This window comes from Bos mutus, chromosome 5, assembly GCF_027580195.1.
Source record: "Bos mutus isolate GX-2022 chromosome 5, NWIPB_WYAK_1.1, whole genome shotgun sequence".
Lineage (NCBI taxonomy): Eukaryota > Metazoa > Chordata > Mammalia > Artiodactyla > Bovidae > Bos > Bos mutus.
In genome coordinates this window covers 109,992,762-110,012,007 of record NC_091621.1, presented here as the reverse complement: position 1 = coordinate 110,012,007, position 19,246 = coordinate 109,992,762, and the positions used below count along the sequence as shown (strand labels likewise).

The window sequence follows — 19,246 nt, the reverse complement described above, 5'->3', positions numbered from 1 at the left end:
TAGCTGATGAAAACCGTTGATGTGCTGTGAGATGTGAAACAGAATTAAGGCCAAGTGCTAGATTCATGGCCTACCAAAAGAGGGGGTGGTGGTATGTGTCCAAGGGGGAGTCAGTCTATCTGTAGTTAACCTGCAGTGGCATCTTCCCTGCAGGTTAGGGAAGGGCATTAGATACAAGATCATACAAAGTTGTAAAGGAGTCCTTTCATGAAAAATCCTAATTTCAGCTTAATTTTCTTTTAGTCCTTAAAGGAAAGAAGTTAAGTCTTCCAATGCCAATTTGAAGGCCATCAGAGATGTTCTACACCCTAACAAGGACACAAAGCAAACCATCTGACGTGCTCTCCTGGGCCATTTAGACACAACTGACGTCAGAGAAATACTTCATGTGGAATTTAGCAAAGCACTGATCCTTCTATTTCCTCATCACTATCTCCCTTAAATTATAGAGGTAATTAAAATGGGCCAATCATGCAAGTATGGTACATCCTCACAATGTCAACTGAACCATCAAGCAAACCTTAGAATGGATGGAGTCAACTACTGTTCCCTGGAGTAAGACTCATGCTATCGAACAGCCAATCCCCCTATGGAAATACACCCTACTGTGTATGAGTCAAAAGCCCCAAATGAGTATACTGTTGTGGTGAACTTTTACTTTCCAGGTAGGAGACCATCATGCTTAGGGAGTCAAGATACAAAGGTGTCACCACCAGGTGGGAAATGTTGTGAGCAAACACCCCAGGCTTTTTACCTACTAGGTATCGTCTTGATGGTTTGTGACTCAAGTTTTTTTCACATTAAGACCAATTAATCCCACCTCCCTTTCACAGTTTTAGGTGCTAAGGTGTCAAGTCAATCGAACATGGTCTTGAAGCAAATAAAAATAAGAGACTATCATTAGGTTACACCTTTTTTTAAGCAATAAAAATCTCACACCTTATCGTCAACAGTGTTTTATTTATACCTACAAAAGAAACAAGATGGTATCAAAAGGACAATTTACAAACTAAGAATAGTAACATAAGCTCTTAGCATCCTGTGCCTGAACATCACACATCTACAAATCTTTCAAGTCTTAACGCAACAGGAATGTGTTCAGAGACCAGCAAGGACATAAATAGAGAGCACTGATCCCAAGCAAAAGCCACCAACCTTTTAGATGAGAGAAGTCCACACAATGAATTGTTAGGGAGCAATGGGGAGAAGCAGCCCCACAGCTTAATGCAGAACTAACTCCTTCCCCTAGGTGAGTTTGTCATGACTGCAATTATTAGCATCAAACGAGAATTCTTCTGCTCATGTTCTGAAGCAAAGGCAGAACCTGAATCATGAGTGGCAGACACAAAGGCAGAAGACTTCACTCTGGAGCTATATAGGAAAAGCTCAGTAATACTAAGATCTTAGCTGTGCTCAGGCCACAACAGCTTTTGAGTTTCAGGATATGCTGTTATTTTGTCTTTATCATAACAATCCCTGGTGGAAAAAGGGAAGCAAGCAGACCAAATACTTACTGCCTGTTTGCCCCAAGACCTTTCTCACAAAGGGATGCTTTCAGACTTATGAGAGAGGACACCCCCGTGGTGGCACCTTTGTGTTTAAATCAGATTTTGGTGTATTAAAAAAACATCTACAGTGGACTCGTCAGTGCTGAGACATACTTCTCTCGCAGGGAGACACTTTGGTGTGAAGCACAGAGAAGAGCTGCCGTTGCTTCTCCTGTGCCTACCACCCTCCCTCAGCCTCAACTTCCATGAGGAGGAGAAAGAGAAGTTAGGAAAGAGGAAAGTAGGGGAAAAAAAGATGTCAAGTTCTCACATGCATGTATTTCAGCTTACGCTGACAACCTACCTGTATGTTGCACATTCAACCACACTTTCCAGTACCCCTCAGAAACAATCCCTTCTCTCTCCCTGAAGAGTTTTAAGAGGAAAACAAAGACCTCAAACATTTAGATATTTTGATCTTACAAACCAGTAAGCACTCTCAGGCCTAAGCCAAAGAATGCAATGAAGCCTTCCCCTTTTAACTACACCATCAACAATAGTGATAACACCAATAAAAAATTAACACTCCCACACTGGATATGAAGAGATTTCTGAAGCTGTCTGATCTCCTTGTCCTCTTTACAGTGAACACAAGAGCAGAAATTTCTTTCCAGGCCCATCTGCTATAGGAAGTCTCAGTAAAACAGTTGGTATTACTACAAAAGGGACAATCTCACCTACCTTTCAGGTGGAGGAAAAGTAAAAGGACTTGGGCTTTAGTCCTCTAACTTTTCTTAAGCACTACCTACCTGTAAAAAGCTGAGTGCGAAAGGATGCTGAGGAAAATTTGCATCCAAAAGCTGTTACAAAGCACTGAAGAGAACACAGTATGAAGACAATAAGAGTTCTTTCTCAATAAACCCTTTAGACCCTTCAAGATAACTTGGCCAAAAGGGATGAGTAGCCAATAAAGAGTTGCTGTTACTCTAGCTCTACAAATACTGGGTTTAAAAAGAAAATTTGCCCACTGACTATATTGTTTATAATTAAACATAGTTCTTACACTGCAGGTGAATGCATATTTAACCGGTTAATAAATTTCCAATGAGCATTTATGTTCATTCTGCTCACAGCAGCTGTCTGGTTAGGAAGATGTATTTCAGATGGTCCCTGGTCATGGGGGAAAAAAAACAGGCAGCTTCCACCCAGATGCTGAGACACTACATTTAACCACTGCAATAAACATTTGGGTTTTTAAAGATACACTTAAAAAAACTCTTTATCTCAGCAATTTAATTTCTAACCTGACAATTAGAAAGTTGTTTCAGTACTTGGGAAGGGAGAAAGCAGAATGTAAAGGAGACAAAGCCAATTAGGATTTTTCTTTAAACTATCAAATGCACTTAAAGAAGCAATCAGCCAAAATGACAATGGCAAAGCACTGTCTTAACAACTCATCAGGCCTAAGGAACCTTGTTCCAGCTTGAAAAAGACCAAAGGAAAAAAAAAATATACAGAAAATGTGTAGGGAACTCCCTCTTGGTTTTCTATCCCAGTACGAGAGCAATTTAAAGCACAGGCGCCATCTTCTGCAGAGTTCAACCCTCCACCCCCCACCCCAAACTCAGGACAAAAAAAAAAAAAAAAAACTCCCACAAAAGGGCCTAATACCTTACTTTTTCTTTTAAGATGAAAAATAGTTCAAATATCCTCAACATGCAAGAAGTTGGGGGGAAAACCTCTTCCAGTCGGCTATACATACATATATATACTTTTACAAAATCTGTTATTACAGACTGGATCATTTTGGCAGGCAGAAGAAACCTGGCAGTGAATCCTAACTAATTTGCATGAAAGACAAATCACAATGGTTGGGGAAAAATTATAAAAGAGAAAGAAAAAGGGAAAAGAAAAACAGGAAAAGATAGCGTTCCTTTAAATGTAGTTAAGTCTGCACAAGTCACTACCACTTGAGTGGCTTCATTTACGTGAAGGAGGGGGAGGAGGAGGAGGAGGGGGGTATTGGTAGGCAGTCTGCCCCATGTAACCTATCATATTAGTAGCTCCTGGAGGTTGTGCAAACTGCTGTGACATCAGTGGCTGTGGCTGCTGCCCAGACCGGCCTATCCCACTAAACTGCTGGCTAGAGCTCTGTGAACTTCTCCCAGTTGAGGTGGTGCTACTGGCCCCGTAAGTGCCAGCGCCATATTCTTGGGCTGTGTAACCACTGGTGCCATAAGCAGCTGCCCCATAGGTGCCTTGACCATAGGTGTATTGGCCTGCTTGTGCTCCAAAGGCAGAATTTGGACTTCCATAGCCACTGCCGTTAGCATAACCGGCTCTATCGGTTTCACCACGATCCCGATAGCTTGCAGAGTCTCTCCGGCCACCATCTTTGACCCCTCGAAGCCTCCGGTCACACTCATCCTGATACATCAAATTGGGATTGTTGGCTGAAGAAGTGGTCCGGTATCGAGAACGGCCGCCTAATGAAGACACAAGAATTTTGAACGCCAGATATATGATCCAAACATAACCACATGTAAAAATGTTACTAGACACGAAAGTATTCAATATTCTTTCTTGATCTTTAGCTAAGTCAGCTTCCAAGTAACTACTTTAAAAATATAATTTGATTCTTTAAGATGACACCTTCAAAGAATAGTAAACATTAAAGGATAGTCAACTTTTCATCTTTTGCCTTTTTTTTGAGGATTACCAAGAAACACACACTTAAAAATGTAGGGAAAATGGTAAGGATGATTTAAAAACAAAAAACCCCCAAGCAGCTAGGTTCATATGACTAAAAAGGAATCCTCTACTAGTGCACACTGGTTCTCAAATGTTACTTTCCAGACCTTAACTGCATCAGAGTAATCTCTCAAGCTTTAGGGTTTTGAAAAGTTCAGGTTCCTAGTTCAATTCCAAGCCCACTTAAAAAAAAAGTCTGTACTTTTAAAAACTTCTAAGGGAATCTTGATGTAGAGCTTCAACATATAGTAAGCTGAGGGAAAGGGCATGAAACACAGGTCCTAGCTAGTATATTTCACAACTGTTCAATTCAGATCCAGTAACTATGCCTATATAACATTACTCATTTCTCCATATGGAAAACTCAAAACGTACTACCTAAGGCTGTGACAGTCACTCGGACCTCTTACTGTCTTACTCAAGAGATTATGAACAATTATTAAGCAACGTAACATTAACCTCCACTGCATTAACAACAAGGCACAATGAACACAAAAAAGATACCTTGGCAGTACCTGGAAAACTCCAGGACTTACCCTTACCCCCTCCTCCGCCGCCTCCTCTGTGGTCCACCAGCTGCATCAATTTTGGATTGATAGCCTGATTAGCCTCTTCTAGCACTTTGATCAACTCTCGGGCCTGCTTTAGGTTCCCTGGGGTAAAGAAGGTGTAGGCAGTGCCCTTGTTGGTGCTACGGGCTGTTCGGCCAATACGGTGCACATAATCCTCTGAGCTGTTTGGATAGTCATAGTTGATCACAAACTTGACATCTTCCACATCTTCAAAGCCAACGATGAGTCAGTGTGTAGGTTGATGTGGCAGGGAAAGAGAAGGTAAAGGACATGCCAACAACAGGTGGGAAGCACGAATGCAGATGACAGCAAGAGGAGAGAAGACTAAGTTAGTGACCACTCTGAACAGGAACAAAAAAGACTCATCCCAACAGAGTAAAAGAGGATTAATGATGCTTGGACATGCAGAGAAAGCATCAGCTGTAAAATCCTAAGGGAATCCCATTCAACTATTCAAACTCCTGCCTCTTTCATATTTTAACCAGCATTACTGACAGGAGTTGTACCAAATTCCAGTTCCATCTTTTTCAAAACTGGAATGTTTAAGGTGATACCACCATTAAGCTACAAGGCCAAATCACTTCTACTCTGTTGGGAGAGCCTGGCAAAATCTACCAGTAATATAACAAACTTACCTTTAAACCAGTCACAGAGCAAAATGAAAACAAAAAACAAAAAAACAAAAACTTCATATACTTTATTACTACATTTACATGGAGACTTAAAATTTTTAGATTAAGAAATTTTTGCTTATATTAAAAAAGACAAAACTGATCAGAGCCAAAGTTAAATACACTTATTTTCCTTTGCAGAAACATCCAAATTATCTTTCTTCTTTCAATTACCACAAGAGCACATTACACTAAAATTTCACTGTACTACCAAGCCCAGCTCTTGCCAAATGAGTTTTTTTTCTCAACTCAAGGTTACTTCAACTCAGTCCTTACTTCAATTATCAAAGATTATCTACATAACCTGGAAAATTAAATAGCCAAAGAGTGTGGGAAAACATCATGAAACCTTGAGACACAAGTTTAATGTTCTGTCCACTGCTGGGAATTGAATTGAACAACCTCCTAAAGTTTTAAGTATGTAAATGTTAGTGTAATGCTTCCAACTAAATGTATATTTTTACCTACTTAAACAAACAAATTTAAGAATATAACAAAGAATCCTAATGTTTTGTGGAAAAAAATCTGCATTTTACAAAGAATATTCAGAAAATATCCTAGATAAAACACAGATTTTTGTGATATAAATAATTAAAAAACATTCTCTGTTTGTTACCAGACCGATGCACACTCCCTCCTCCTTTGGGAAACCGCTGCAGCCGATCCCGTCTCTTTGCCTTTTATTTTTGGCGGCCTCCTTTCGAAAACTCCGCCTTCTGACACGGGACCACTGGAGCGCGGGGAGCATGCATCAAGGGTCCGTGGCAGTGAGAAGTCCCCACACACGCTCGCTCTGTGAACTGGCTTAGATGCTTCTCTGTAGCCCCATTTGGTTGCCAAGCGCCGGAGAACCTGGGTTCGGGTAAAAATTTCAGGTCCTCCAACGCCTCCCCCAAGGATAATTGGGGTGATTGTAGAAAAAAATAATTAATAAAAAAATGTAAGTTACATCCAAAGGGTCAGACTGCATCTATTGCCCAGACTGGATTAATTTCAGGGGAAAGGGGAGATGATTAAAAAAAAAAAAAAAAAATTCAGCTGCTGTTAAAAGGCCTGTGAAGAAAGGGGCATTAGGTCTGTTTCTTATTACAATAAAGGCTCCTCAGTCTTTACTGACCCCTAAAGTCCTGAAATCACACCAGAAAGACGAGAAGGCAGTTATCACAGGGGGCAGCGTGAGTCTCCGGCTAGGGATGATGATGTAACAAAAGGGAAACAAAAATTTACAGGGCCAGGATGGATGTGAGATGGGGGAAGTGGGGAATTATGCTCCACGATCGCATCTTCAGAGCTAGAATGCTCCTTAGTCAGTCTCATTGTGTATGACCACAGGCAGCAGAGCAGGCTGAATTACTGCACTGACGCAGATTTGTGCTTTCCTACTAGAAAGCACTGGGGACTGGAGTCAACAGCTCAGGTACTAACACTTGGGAGTATTTGTGGAGAGGTTCAATGGGGGGCAGATATGGTGCAAGTTCTTCACACTAGAAAGGTGTCTTGTACGTGCACACATATAGCAGGCTAAGGGCATGTAAGAGCAAGTGCAGAATTTGGTTTTCTCCAGTCTAGCCTGCCCTGATGTTATTTGTGCACTGTCACAATATTACCTTGGTGGCTTTAAAGATGCTGTTGCAGAGTAAGAAATCAAAAAGTTAATGTTTTAGCCAGCTGCCTAGGGTAAGAACTTTTTGGGTGACAAGCCCTATGACATGGCCTGAATCTCCAATCACTAATTGGGAGGGACTGAGACTAGCCAATAGGCTCATCTAGAGCTGCTTCCGGCCAATGTAGATTTGCCTCGGCCATGTATTGAGTGATCTGCAGCTGCTATCAAAGCTTCTGTTAAAAAACAAAACAAAATAAATTCAACACTTTTAGCTTAACAGTGTGCAGTTTAAACAAAAAAAAAAAAGGAAAAATTAAAAATATCCCATTGGAAGGGGAATAAATAGGATGACTATTATAAAGATGACTAGGATGACTATTATTTCCTGAGGACGACTACTATAAAGTTATGGGAATCAGAGAACTTACCTGAAGGGAATATTTAAGAGGCCATCGCTCGACAGGAAGTGAAAAAAGGCCTGGTGACTCAGCTGAAAATTGCACCCCTGTCTATGAGGTAGAAGCCTTCACTTTCCAGGATCTTGTAGGACCTTGGTCAGCATTCTGCCATTTTGGTGGGTTTCCCCTTTCGATTTTTACAAGGCAGCAAACAAAGGGGCCCAAAACAAGCACTGATGTTGAGTAACAAGAAACAGACTCAGATACGTTCCCTCTCCCCTCTCTTGGATGAGTGGGGGTGGGATGAAGAGTCTAAGTTATTCTAATGGCAGCCAATTGATTTGGTTTAGAAATGCAGGGGGACATGGAACAAATATTTTAAATTGTCTAGGCAAGATGCACAAAGAAGCTACCAGCACATAGCAAGCCTGTTTAAAAACCACCATCACTGAAAGCTTTTATGTAAACTGCTTTCAGGCTTCAGCCTCTTCTCCCAACAGGCCCAAGTTCTAACCGCACAGATCCAGACATGACCTCAGAGGGTAGAGACAATTTTTCAGTCATGGCTGCAAGTCACCACCTCTGAAGGAGGGAATACGTTGAGTGCAATGTATAAAAAGCCTTCATTACTTTTGTAATCTAGTTCAAATACTTGCTTTATGTTGAGTATCATAGGGAATATGGTTGCTTCTCGCCTTACTCAGCAAGAAATATGTCAATAATTTAAAAATATCTTTGTAATAGAAATACTCTTATTTTTTAAAATTAAGTTTTGAATTACACCTATTTTTCTCAGAAAGGGCTAAAGTACCACAAAATATCTCTGCATAAAACCATAATGGGTTTAAACTCCAGAACATCAGCTTCAGATTAAGATCTTAAATTGGAAGACAGCAAGCACATCAATGATATAAGTATGGGTGGGAAGAGGGGATAACTGAGTGCTCATGTTAATTTTACTTCAGTAAATTAAATTGGGCAAAGCAGATTTAATTGCTGAAAGGTATCATATTTATAGACTTACTAAATCCCAAGAATGTATTAGCATTCATGGAATTGTACCTCCACAGATATATTCGTAGAGGGGAAAAAAGTAACTGAAGAAACTAGCTTCTAGTAGCTAGGTTCAATCAGGCTCATTCTATTCACCCAGAAAATAGAATAAAACCAGGAAGAAGTTGAGCTGTTCAACTGAATGTCTCCTCTCCCTCCAACTGTTTAAATAGTCATGCCTAGGCCTTGCTGCAGACCAAAGCCTGTTTGTTAGGAGCAGGAAGAGACTGTGAAAATAAAAATAAAATAAAAAACAAACAAAAAAACCCACCAAGGTTTAAAAAAAAAAAATGTGGGGGGTGGGGGGAAATCACGTACTTTGTATGTAATTCTTCTCTTTTAAATATTTATCTAAACACATGTATATGCAACTCTAATGTGAAATGACAAGCAAATCTTTAAACCAAAGATATATATACCATTGACAGAGACACCTATCTATACAAACCTAGCCCACGGGAGGCTACATCTGTGGCAATGAGAATGGGAGCCTTTCCAGAACGGAACTCTGCAAAACAAGGATGATATTATGAAAACCAAGTTATAAAATCAGAGATATGTGATATATCTTAAAGTGACCAAATAAACATTCCCAGCTCTCTGGCCTTTTCTACTATGTTAAAATTTCAAGTAATGGTGTCAGAACATACCAAGCTTTTTTAAAGTTAATAGTCATTCTTTTGAAAATATTTATTATATTCACCATTAGCCGAGAAGCAATAGATGAAAAAGTTACGTAACAATGAAGTAACATTAAAATGGTGGGGCAGTTTGCAACAAAATTAACATGAATCGGAATTTTTCTTCTCTTAAATTGTGACAGCAAAGTAATCTCCCAAATAAAACCAGAAGTCAGGGTAGGGGAAGGGATAGAGAAAGGGAGAGGAAGTTTAAAAGACATGAAATCAAAGGGGAAACCATAGCTTTGGCCTGTGAAATAATAGAATATATATATAGAAATAAAATATACAGTTCATGTATATATATATTCATACATACATGTAGGTGTATCTATAGGTCTCTACCCTCAGTTCCTGGCACTGAGCTCCTAAAACCCTCATGAAACAGAGATGCTAAGAGAATCTTTTATTCTAATACTTAAAAGCCTTTGACCCTGATACCTGAACAAAGAGTTCCTAAATCCCTCAATTTCCTGGGTGATAAGAGATCTCTTCTAACAAAATGACACTTAATGGGCTCCAGAATAGCTCCTGGACAGAAGCTGGTCACCAGAAAGACCAAGCCGTGATTGGAGAAGTTTGGAACTTTGAGCCCCACTCTCAATCCTCAGAGGACATGAGAGGAGGTGGAGACTGAGTTAACACGATGAAGCCTCCATTAAAATTTCCAGGAGCTTCCAGGCCACTGTATGTATCTATAAAGGCAAGAACTCATTAGATAGAGTGGTTTAAGTGGTGAAAAAGTAGTATAAAGACCCAGCATTACTGACATTAAAAGTACAGTGGAGATGACAAAAATGCTCCCAATATTCAAAAAACCAGGGCAGAGCTAGGCAAACTCTGGTCTAAGGATCAAATGTGGCACAAAGCCCATTTCTGCAATAAAGTTTTGCTGGAACACAGCCAGGCTCTCTTTACATAATGTCTGTGGCTATATTTGTGCTGCAATAGCAGCTAACAGTTGTGACACAAACCACTATAAAATCTGCAAAGCCAAAAATATTTACTACCTGGCTCTTTGCAGAATGTTTGTCAATCCCTGAAATACACTGTAAGGACAATGCTTAGTTTTGAACTCACCATTAAGTACCCAATCTCTTTCTGGTTGACTCTTGTCTCCATGTATACACATAGCTGGCCAACTGTCAGAAGAAAAAAGCCAAGTACATATTAGGAATTATTGAAATACTATACAACATTAACAGTACCAATTTACAAATTCCTACTGAATTATAAAATCCGAGGCAAATTAATTACATCAGTGCTGCACTTACCCATCTCTGCGCATCCTTCGAGTAAGGTCATCACAGCGTCTCTTCGTCTCTACAAATATTATGGTTTTATTTTCCTTTTCAGCCATTATTTCCTCCATAAGTTGGATTAACCTGAAAACAACACGAAACAATGAAGTCATCTAGAGAAGACCTCCTTATACATTACGCAGAAGCTATGTTTCCAGATTCAACCCTTCAAAGTTTTAGTATCTTCTTTTCAAATTACTTTCAATATAGCTGGGAATGATCAGAGCTAGTCAAATTTAAGAATCCAGAATTCCTGCCTTTAACCTCAATGCTCTGAAAACATACATAATGGATTGTTGGAAAACAATGCTTTTAATGTGTTCAAGGCTAGGCAATACTGGCTTCTATGAATAACACTTTAATTTTAGAAGATTATTAGAGGAAAAGTTTTATCAGCATTATCAAAACAGTGAAATCTCTCATACTTGTGGTCTTTTTCACTTTCCATGCAGACATCCACAATCTGGAGGATGTTGTGGTTGGCACTCAACTCCAGATTGCCTACGTTGATCTGGGTGTAATCACGAAGGAAATCCTCTGCCAGCTGTCTTACTTCTTTCGGCCAGGTGGCACTCCACATTAATGTCTGCCTATCAGGCTATCAGGAAAAGAAAGAGTTTCTTTTAGATTAAGGAACCACTATAGGCAAAGGATATTAAAAAAATGTAAGCTTTACACACCCTGATTTGGTCAACAATTTTACGAATCTGGGGCTCAAAGCCCATATCAAGCATTCTGTCAGCTTCATCCAGTACAAGGTAAGTACATCGGCGAAGATTTGTCTTTCCTGACTCCAGGAAATCTATCAGGCGTCCAGGAGTAGCTATACAGATCTCAACACCTGTAAAACAAAACCAAAGATCTATTCAACTAAGAATTCTTTAAATGCTGTTCAAACTTCAGCAAGTACCTAGAAAAAAACATGATGTAACAAGAATTTATGTATAAAAACCCCATTAAATCTCTAGCCACACTGGACTTTCCTAAAATAGCATTTTAACCGTATTTGAGAATTTCTAAGCTACTAAAATACTGATCCCCCCCACCCCGCCAGAATCCCCTATTTTCCTCTTCAATTTCATTTACAAAACCTGGTAAAATAAAACTAAAAATTCTTAAATGCTCTTTTTTCCCTACCTCTCTCCAAATCTCGAATCTGGGGACCCTTAGGAGCACCTCCATAGATGCAAGTGCTCTTCAATCTGGAACATTTGCCATAGTCATCAGCCACTTGCTGTACTTGCTGGGCAAGCTCTCTGGTAGGAGCCAGAACTAGACACTTAAAGCAAACAAATCATTTGAGACATCACTCCAAGTTTAAGGGCAACAAAAAAAAGTGCAAAAGGTTATTTCTCTATTGTCTAATCTGGGGTAGGGGCCTGGGAAGGCAGCAGGTGTTAAGATATTGCACTGTAATGTGGCTAAAAATCATATCCCTAACATCTTACAGAAAAACCTCAATGAATCTTTTGGTCAATCCAATTTGAGAACTAATATTTGCCATGTAGTATGATGGTTGACTTTTGACACGATTCATTAATGTGTGCTACGTAAGTAGATTTATAGACTGTATTACCTAGTTTTAACTAAACAACTCACAAAATGAGTAAGTAGCTACAATATTCCTGTAACAAAACCAGTCCCAAAAACAAGTCCCAAACTTTACTTAAATACCAGAACAAAAAAAGAGCAGAGCTGACATTTTCCTGACATCTAGTTTAAGCTCTTGGCCAGGCAAATCTGGCAAAAACAAGGTTGATTTATACACAATGTGACAAGAAGTTGTCAAATAAAATTAAGACACTTTGAAACAGGAATCATATATGCTGGTAACAATAACTCTCACTTGGTATATCAATCCATTAGACATTAGTTAATGATAATATTGCTAACTCCATTAGCCATATGAAATACATTACATATTATGTAATGAAAAGTTAATGTACTACTTCTTGTTGTGAATCATTAAGATATACTGTATAATGTACATACTTATAAACATATAGTGAGTGCAAGCTCTATTAAAAAAATGTTAAGAAAGTGCATTCAAAATGTTTGAAGACCACTACTGAAAGCTTACAGTAAATAGTATTAACTGAAAATGATCAAACCAGAAAATGGTGCTGCTCAAAAACATTTACAAAAGCATTACTTAAACACAAAAAATACACATCCCAAACCTGACTTATATCCACAGATCAAGAATCTCATTTTACACCTTTGTATCCCTCATAGTATCAACGGGCAATTAAGCAGTGCATCTGCATTTAATGCACAGAAAATGCCTACATATGAAGGTAACAGGCACAGTAGTTAAAAGTAAGACTGATTCAAATTCAAGCTCAGCAATTTAATTACTGTCTGACCCGGGCCAGTCACTTAATTGCTTTGTGCCTAAGATTTACCAGTAAGGCAATATTTCCTCCAGATATGGAAGGTGGGGTTGAGAATGAAATCTGAGAACACATGTAAAGTACAGTGCCTGAAACATAATAATAAACTAGTTATTTTTTGAAGTATAAACAAACTGAAACACACTTACAATTGGGCCATCTCCTCTTTCCAAGTAAGGCTGGTGGTTAATATGAACAATTGCAGGTAGCAAATACTGGAGGAGAAAAGAAGGACAGTCTTACGCCAAAACTAAGCCATTATAGTAACTGTTCTAAGTTATCACAGTAATTGATAATGTCTAAGTAAAACCAGGAAAGGGAAAACAGAATTCACATCTCTTACACATATATACAATGCAAATGTGAACATAAAATGCTTCCAAATATTTCAGATAGCTAAAAAAGCTGAAATATTACTTCCACTATCTGAATTAGAATTTTAAGCATTGAGAATATATGTAATATTTACAACAGTAAAATAAGTTACCACAATATGAAAAGTCTTCCCTTGCGGGTTACATACCGCCAACGTCTTCCCAGAGCCAGTCTGAGCAATGCCCACCATATCCCGGCCACTAAGAGCCAAGGGAAATCCCTGGCACTGAATTGGAGTTGGTTCTGTAAAGTGCTGATCCATCAACACATCCATTACGTATTCTGTACAAGAACAGATATTATTGCTTTTAGGTAAAACTAAGAAGTGAACCTACAGCCAAAAGAAATTACAAAAACTTGTTAAGCTCACCAAAGGCAAGAATTATCCAGCTTTACATCTCTCCAAGAGAAACAGTAGTTTTGTCTTCAGTTACTGAAATTCAGTTATTTGACCTGCTGACTACTTCTCAAGAAGGCTACTGCCATAGCCATCTACCCTTATTCTCAAAAACTTGAAAACCATTGGTCTAAAGTATCTAAGGTACCTAGTAGCCATTAGATACTGTTTATCTAATCCAAATTTTATCCAGGTAGAAAGCAATTTTATTTTGCTATTTTTCTAAAACGTAGAGGGCAAAACCCCAAGGAAAGATGAAAACCAAATTAAAAAAAAAAAACCTTGCAAAAGACCCAAAAAAAGTTCTAAATTGAGAACACATGAGCATTAAAAAGACAACCCCACCCCCTTAAAAAAAAACTTGAACTTTTGTGAAAGGTTTCTATTTGTCTTTTCAACAAAATCCTGAGCTGGGTCAAAACCTTTAAATAACTTATGACCACAGTGACCATTCAAGCTAAATTAACAATTAATATCCCAGAATGAAAAGCACTTACGTGGGAAGTTAGCATGATGGAAGGCAAACACAGGTTTAGGACAAACATCTCCCCCTCTCACTGTAATCTCTTTCTTTCGGCGTAATTCATCAACCTCATACTATTTAAGAAACAAAGTAAGACAAATCAGTAACCAATTTATTCTAAACGTGCAAAACTTTATGTTCTAATATAGCATAACAATTATCAAATTCACAATTACAATGGAAAATATGTTTAACATTTCTTACAGCGCTTTTCACGTATGTTCAACTTTCTAAGTCAACAAAGCAGGCAGTAAGTTTCATTTTCCACACAAGAACAGTTAACTCAGAAAGATGAAATATAACCAACAACATATGAGAATCAAGTGCTTTCTCTTATGAGTATCAGCTTTCCTAAGAACCAAAGGAAAAGCCCCACCACACCAGAATAAAAAATACAAGAGTAAACTTTGTATATAAATATATGAGTAAAGTTTGGCTATATATGAGTAAACTTTGGGTAATTTATCTACTTGGTTCATTATTGTTATGTGAAGAAAAGGTAAATAAATACCGCCCCTCAAACTTACTGGAGTCAGTCTTGCCACTTCTGGATGTTCAACATAAAAATTCTTCTCAAACTTGGGGAGCTCACTCAAATCCCACTTCTTTTTACGTAGACGCTCCCCAGGATTACCAAATTTCTTTGGGGGAAGGCCACCACCACCTCTTGCTCCAAATCTAGAAACATCAAAATTTTCAGTTTATTAGTATTTTTAAAGCAAAATATCTCAGGTGCCATAAAAACATGTAAAAAGATGCAACTCTTAAGATACTACCAACCCCCTCCAAAAAAAATATTTGTGTAAAGTACTTAAAGCAGTATCTGGCATAGTAAACAGCACAAATTGGCATAATTGTATTCATTCAACAAATTGTTACTGGGTATCAACTATAAACCAGGTACTGTTTTAAGTGGTGCTAAAAATACTGAAGTGAACAGAAATCGCTACTCTTACGTAATATTCAGAAATGAAGCTAAGTGAGGATATTAAGTTTAAATTAGGGCAAAACTGTGGACAGGTAGAAAAAGTTATCTGAGGTCTTTAAAACAATTTAAAAATCATTCTTTCTGCTTTATCTTGCTTTCACAACAGACAAATTCAACTGGAATACAAATATGGCCATTAGCCAAACTTGAAATGTTCTGTTTCCTACAAAGAATCCTAAGATTAAGATGGTCTTCAATTCTGTATTTCAACCTACTAAGGCATAGGACATTGTTTTGGTGTACAAATATACAATGTTTCCATCCCATTTCCTTACTCCTGAAAACATTACACCAAATTTAATTCTCCTTTTCTACTCTAACTCATTCATAACATCATTTTGCAAGTGGTTCCACTAATCAACAGGCAGTAAATGTAGTAACCATTCTAAAGCATGTCAATTTCCTGGAACTCAAAATGCTCTTAAAATTTCTTGGCTTAAAGAGCCAACTAGATATTTCTCTAAATACAAATATACAAAGACTGATGGAAGGTAATTTTATTGGGACCATTAAGTATTTAATTCAAAAAGACAGAACTTGGCAGATTCCATTTGTATTACTGTTGATCAATACCAATCAACACCTTCATATTACTGTTGATCAATACCAATCAACACCTTCAATACATCCTCAGTCTTAAGACCAAATTGGAGGCTGACCCCTCCTCCTCTCTCCCTTTTAGGTGAGGCAACTAACACAATTCTATCAATAAATAAGGTTCTCTACAAATAAAAAAGCCAAGTCTTTAAACTGTCAGTCTTGCAAAGAAAAATGACCAAATACTAATTTTCAGAGATTGGCTGCCTAATTATGTGGTTCTTCAGAAAAGACCCTAATGCTGGGAAAGATCCAAGGCAGTCGAGAGGGGAGGGAGAGGATGAGATGGTTGGAGAGCACCACTGATTCAATGGACCTGAATCTGAGCAAACTCTGGGAGACAGTGAGGACAGGGAAGCCTGGTGTGCTGCAGTCCACAGTGCTGCAGGGTCAGACACAATTTAGTGACTGAACAACAACAAATGTGGTTCCCAAAAAATGCCAATTTCAATGCTGCTGCTGCACTCCAATATTACTCAGATCTTAAAATAACAACCTAGAAGAAAACAGAACTTTTGAAAAAAATGTCCAAGACTTATTCAAGATAGCCCTTATTTTTCAAAGTTTTTCCTTTTTCCCTATTGCCTTGGCTATTTAAGACATATCATCCTTCTCTAAAGATATACTGTAATTTGAAACATGGGATTCTTAAAAAATACGCTTTCTACCCCCTTTATAAGGTTGACTACAATATCCAAGAGAGCCTTTCCTCTTGTAGAACCTGAGTGCATTTGTATAATCATTTAAATATCCACATATCCTAACCCCTTGCATACTATGCTGCTCCTTAATGTTTCGAGTATTAATTTTGATTTGCAATAAATGCCAGTTTCAAAGATTTACACATTAACATGCAGAATCACGTACAATGCATTTGGACTGTACATGTACATACACTACCTCACTCATTCCCCTTTCAAAATAATACATTTCAGCTCTGTACAGTTAAGAACAATAGCAATTCAAATAACAAAAAAAAATTTCATAGTAAACGGGGAGTTAGGGCACACTTATGAAAGTGCCATTTTGTTTGAAACATTATTTCTTGTCTTTTCTTAATATCTGATACTTTAAGAGTCAATATAGGATAAACAAAGTATGGATCAGCAATTCACTTTTTCTGCTTTTCAAGTAATAAACCTTTTATTAAACCATATATATGGTAAATACAAAACATCCATGGTAAAGAAATAATATTATCAGTACTTTGGTAGCTTCTATGTGCCTATCTCAAGTTTAGAATCCCCATACCAATGAGTACCTCGAATTTTAGCCATTCCCTTGTATTCTGGTTTTGTCATCTGTTGGTTTACTTACGTTATCCTTCTAGAACACCTTGTATTTTTACTTAATATTATGTTTGTGAATCATACATGCTGATATAAATTTTTCTTTTTTACTGCTTTATTGTATTTTATGGGACGAATTTATCCAGACATTTGAGCTGTTTCTAATATTGTCATAGATAACACTGTTATAAACATGGATACCGAAGAACATGTACAAGGGTTTTTCTAGGCCTATGAGTCTAGGGTATAAAGCTTGAGAGGAATTCTGGGTCATTTTCATTTTACTAGGAAACATTAAGTTCTTTTTCCTAAGTGGTTGTATTGAAATTCACTATAACTTTGGCTATACTGTGAAACACTAAGCAAACATTCCACTTATAGTCTTCTGAATTTAAAGCTAAAATCAAGTATTTCCTTTCCGAACAAAGTGTAAGTCAAAATAATCCTTTTTATTTAGTAAGTGAAAGTCGCTCAGCCGTGTCCGACTTTGCGATCCCATGGACTATACAGTCCACGGAATTCTCCAGGCCAGAATACTGGAGTGCTAGCCTTTCCCTTCTCCAGGGGACCTTCCCAAGCTAGGGATCAAACCCAGGTCTCCCGCATTGCAGGCGGATTCTTTACCAGCTGAGCCACAGTAAATCAAATAATAATTGAGGAGCGTGTGACTATTAGGTCTGGTAGTTGTGTATTTGAACCACAAAAGACAAAAATGTTTGGCGAAAACAGCTTTAACAGGATGCCTACTACTATCTCAATTCTGGGGAACAATGCAATTACTATCCCCACCTTCGGAAGAGAAAATCTGCTCACAAAGGTTCAGGATCTTGCCCAAGGTCACACACACAAAATCTATATATATTAAGATGTGGCGTCCCCCAAATTTTTATCCATAGATAAAACTTTTTTTAAAGCGACTTTTTCGATTAAGAGGAACCTTAAGATTTGAATCTCAGTATCTGGGAGGACTTCACGTTTAATCCTGTTAACTTCCAGTAACCGTGGCATTACTAGATCAAAACATTTCAAGTTAGACCAAGACGTTGATGGTTCAGGCCAATTAGAGAAGAAAAAAGAAACGTTAAAACAAACAAAAAACTCCCTCCCGCCAAACGACAGTTTTAGACAGCAAATAATATCAGCAAATGTCGCTGGCATTCCAATGTGCTTCCTTCGAGTTAAAGTACAACTAAACGTAATTTTAAAATATTTTAAAATCTGCAAGTCCGCTTCTTAAAAGTCTCTAGTTTCGAACCAGGTTTCCAGTTCCATAAACAGGGAAGCCATTTGCCGTTAAAAGACTTTCCCAGGGTGAACTGGGAGACTTCATCCTTCTCTCTCAGCAAGAACATCCGCATTTCACGATGAACACTAGCCTTGGAGAGATCAAATGACTTGCTCAAATCCGCCGGGCTCGAAAGCAGGGAAACTGAGGAGGCCCGGGCTGGGTCGGCGGCGGCCAGAGCTCCCCTCCTGCTGCCTGCGGGACTGAGGCCCGGCCGCGCCGCGCCACGACGACCGTCCGCAAGCAGGGGCTGGGGCGTCGCCAAGCCGCCGCCCCCTCCCCCCACCGCCCTGCCAGCGACCCGGGGGCCCAAGCCCACCAGAGGCCCGCGCACTAAACTGCTATTAAGTCCCCGGTCGCCTCGCTTCCCAGTCGGGAGCTTCGCTCTTAGGCCTGCAGTCAGCTCCCCAGTCTTCCGCTTGACCGCAGGCTGCGGTCTCCCCAGGAAGCAACCTCCTCCCCGCCCCCCGCGCACACAAGGCCTTTCCTCTCCTCCTCCCCCCTTACCCTCCACGGTCACGATCCCGGTCCCGGTCCCCAAAGCCGCCTCCGCGCATGGTCCCAAACGGATAGAGATCTGGGAGCGGGGCACGGATGGCCGGGCTCGGGAGGGCCTGCGGCTCCGGTCTGGTGACGACCGATGGCGGCGGCGCCTCCGCTGTTGGGGCGGCGGCAGGCGCAGCGCTCTCTCGCTCCGACGCGCTGTCTCCCGTCGCAGACGCCACCGTCGCCGCCTCTCTCGTCGGAGACGGGAGCAAAACACAGAGAATCGGGGTTATAAAAGCAGTGGGTAGGTTTGGCTACGCTCAAACCCGGCAGTGCCGCGGCTTAGGCGTCTCCTTCCTTCCCAGCGACTGCACAAAATGGCGGCCGGCGCTGA

At 39.4% G+C, this 19,246-nt stretch overlaps 2 protein-coding genes across 3 annotated transcripts in view; one reads left to right on the top strand and one right to left on the bottom strand.

Moving 5' to 3' along the window:
• KDELR3 (KDEL endoplasmic reticulum protein retention receptor 3) overlaps positions 1-950 on the top strand; it is a 13,318-nt gene extending 12,368 nt beyond the window's left edge. Inside the window, exon 5 of the mRNA XM_070371577.1 lies at positions 244-950. Coding sequence (XP_070227678.1) covers positions 244-284 — 41 coding nt within the window. The 3' untranslated portion in view covers positions 285-950. The remainder of the gene's footprint in view (positions 1-243) is intronic.
• DDX17 (DEAD-box helicase 17) lies at positions 941-19,246 on the bottom strand. Of its 2 annotated transcripts, none has more exons than XM_005899437.3 (13): positions 18,874-19,246; positions 14,735-14,885; positions 14,182-14,281; positions 13,436-13,569; positions 13,062-13,127; positions 11,657-11,798; positions 11,200-11,360; positions 10,945-11,117; positions 10,493-10,603; positions 10,299-10,360; positions 8,987-9,046; positions 4,775-5,017; positions 941-3,973 (listed from the first exon to the last, which is right to left on the bottom strand). In XM_005899437.3, the coding sequence occupies exons 1-13, from the start codon at positions 18,921-18,923 to the stop codon at positions 3,468-3,470; spliced, it is 1,959 nt and encodes a 652-aa protein (XP_005899499.1). In that variant the 5' UTR covers positions 18,924-19,246; the 3' UTR covers positions 941-3,467. The 2 variants fall into 2 exon arrangements, with proteins under 2 accessions (XP_005899499.1, XP_005899500.1); XM_005899438.2 differs by having other exon boundaries at positions 4,781-5,017; positions 18,874-19,245.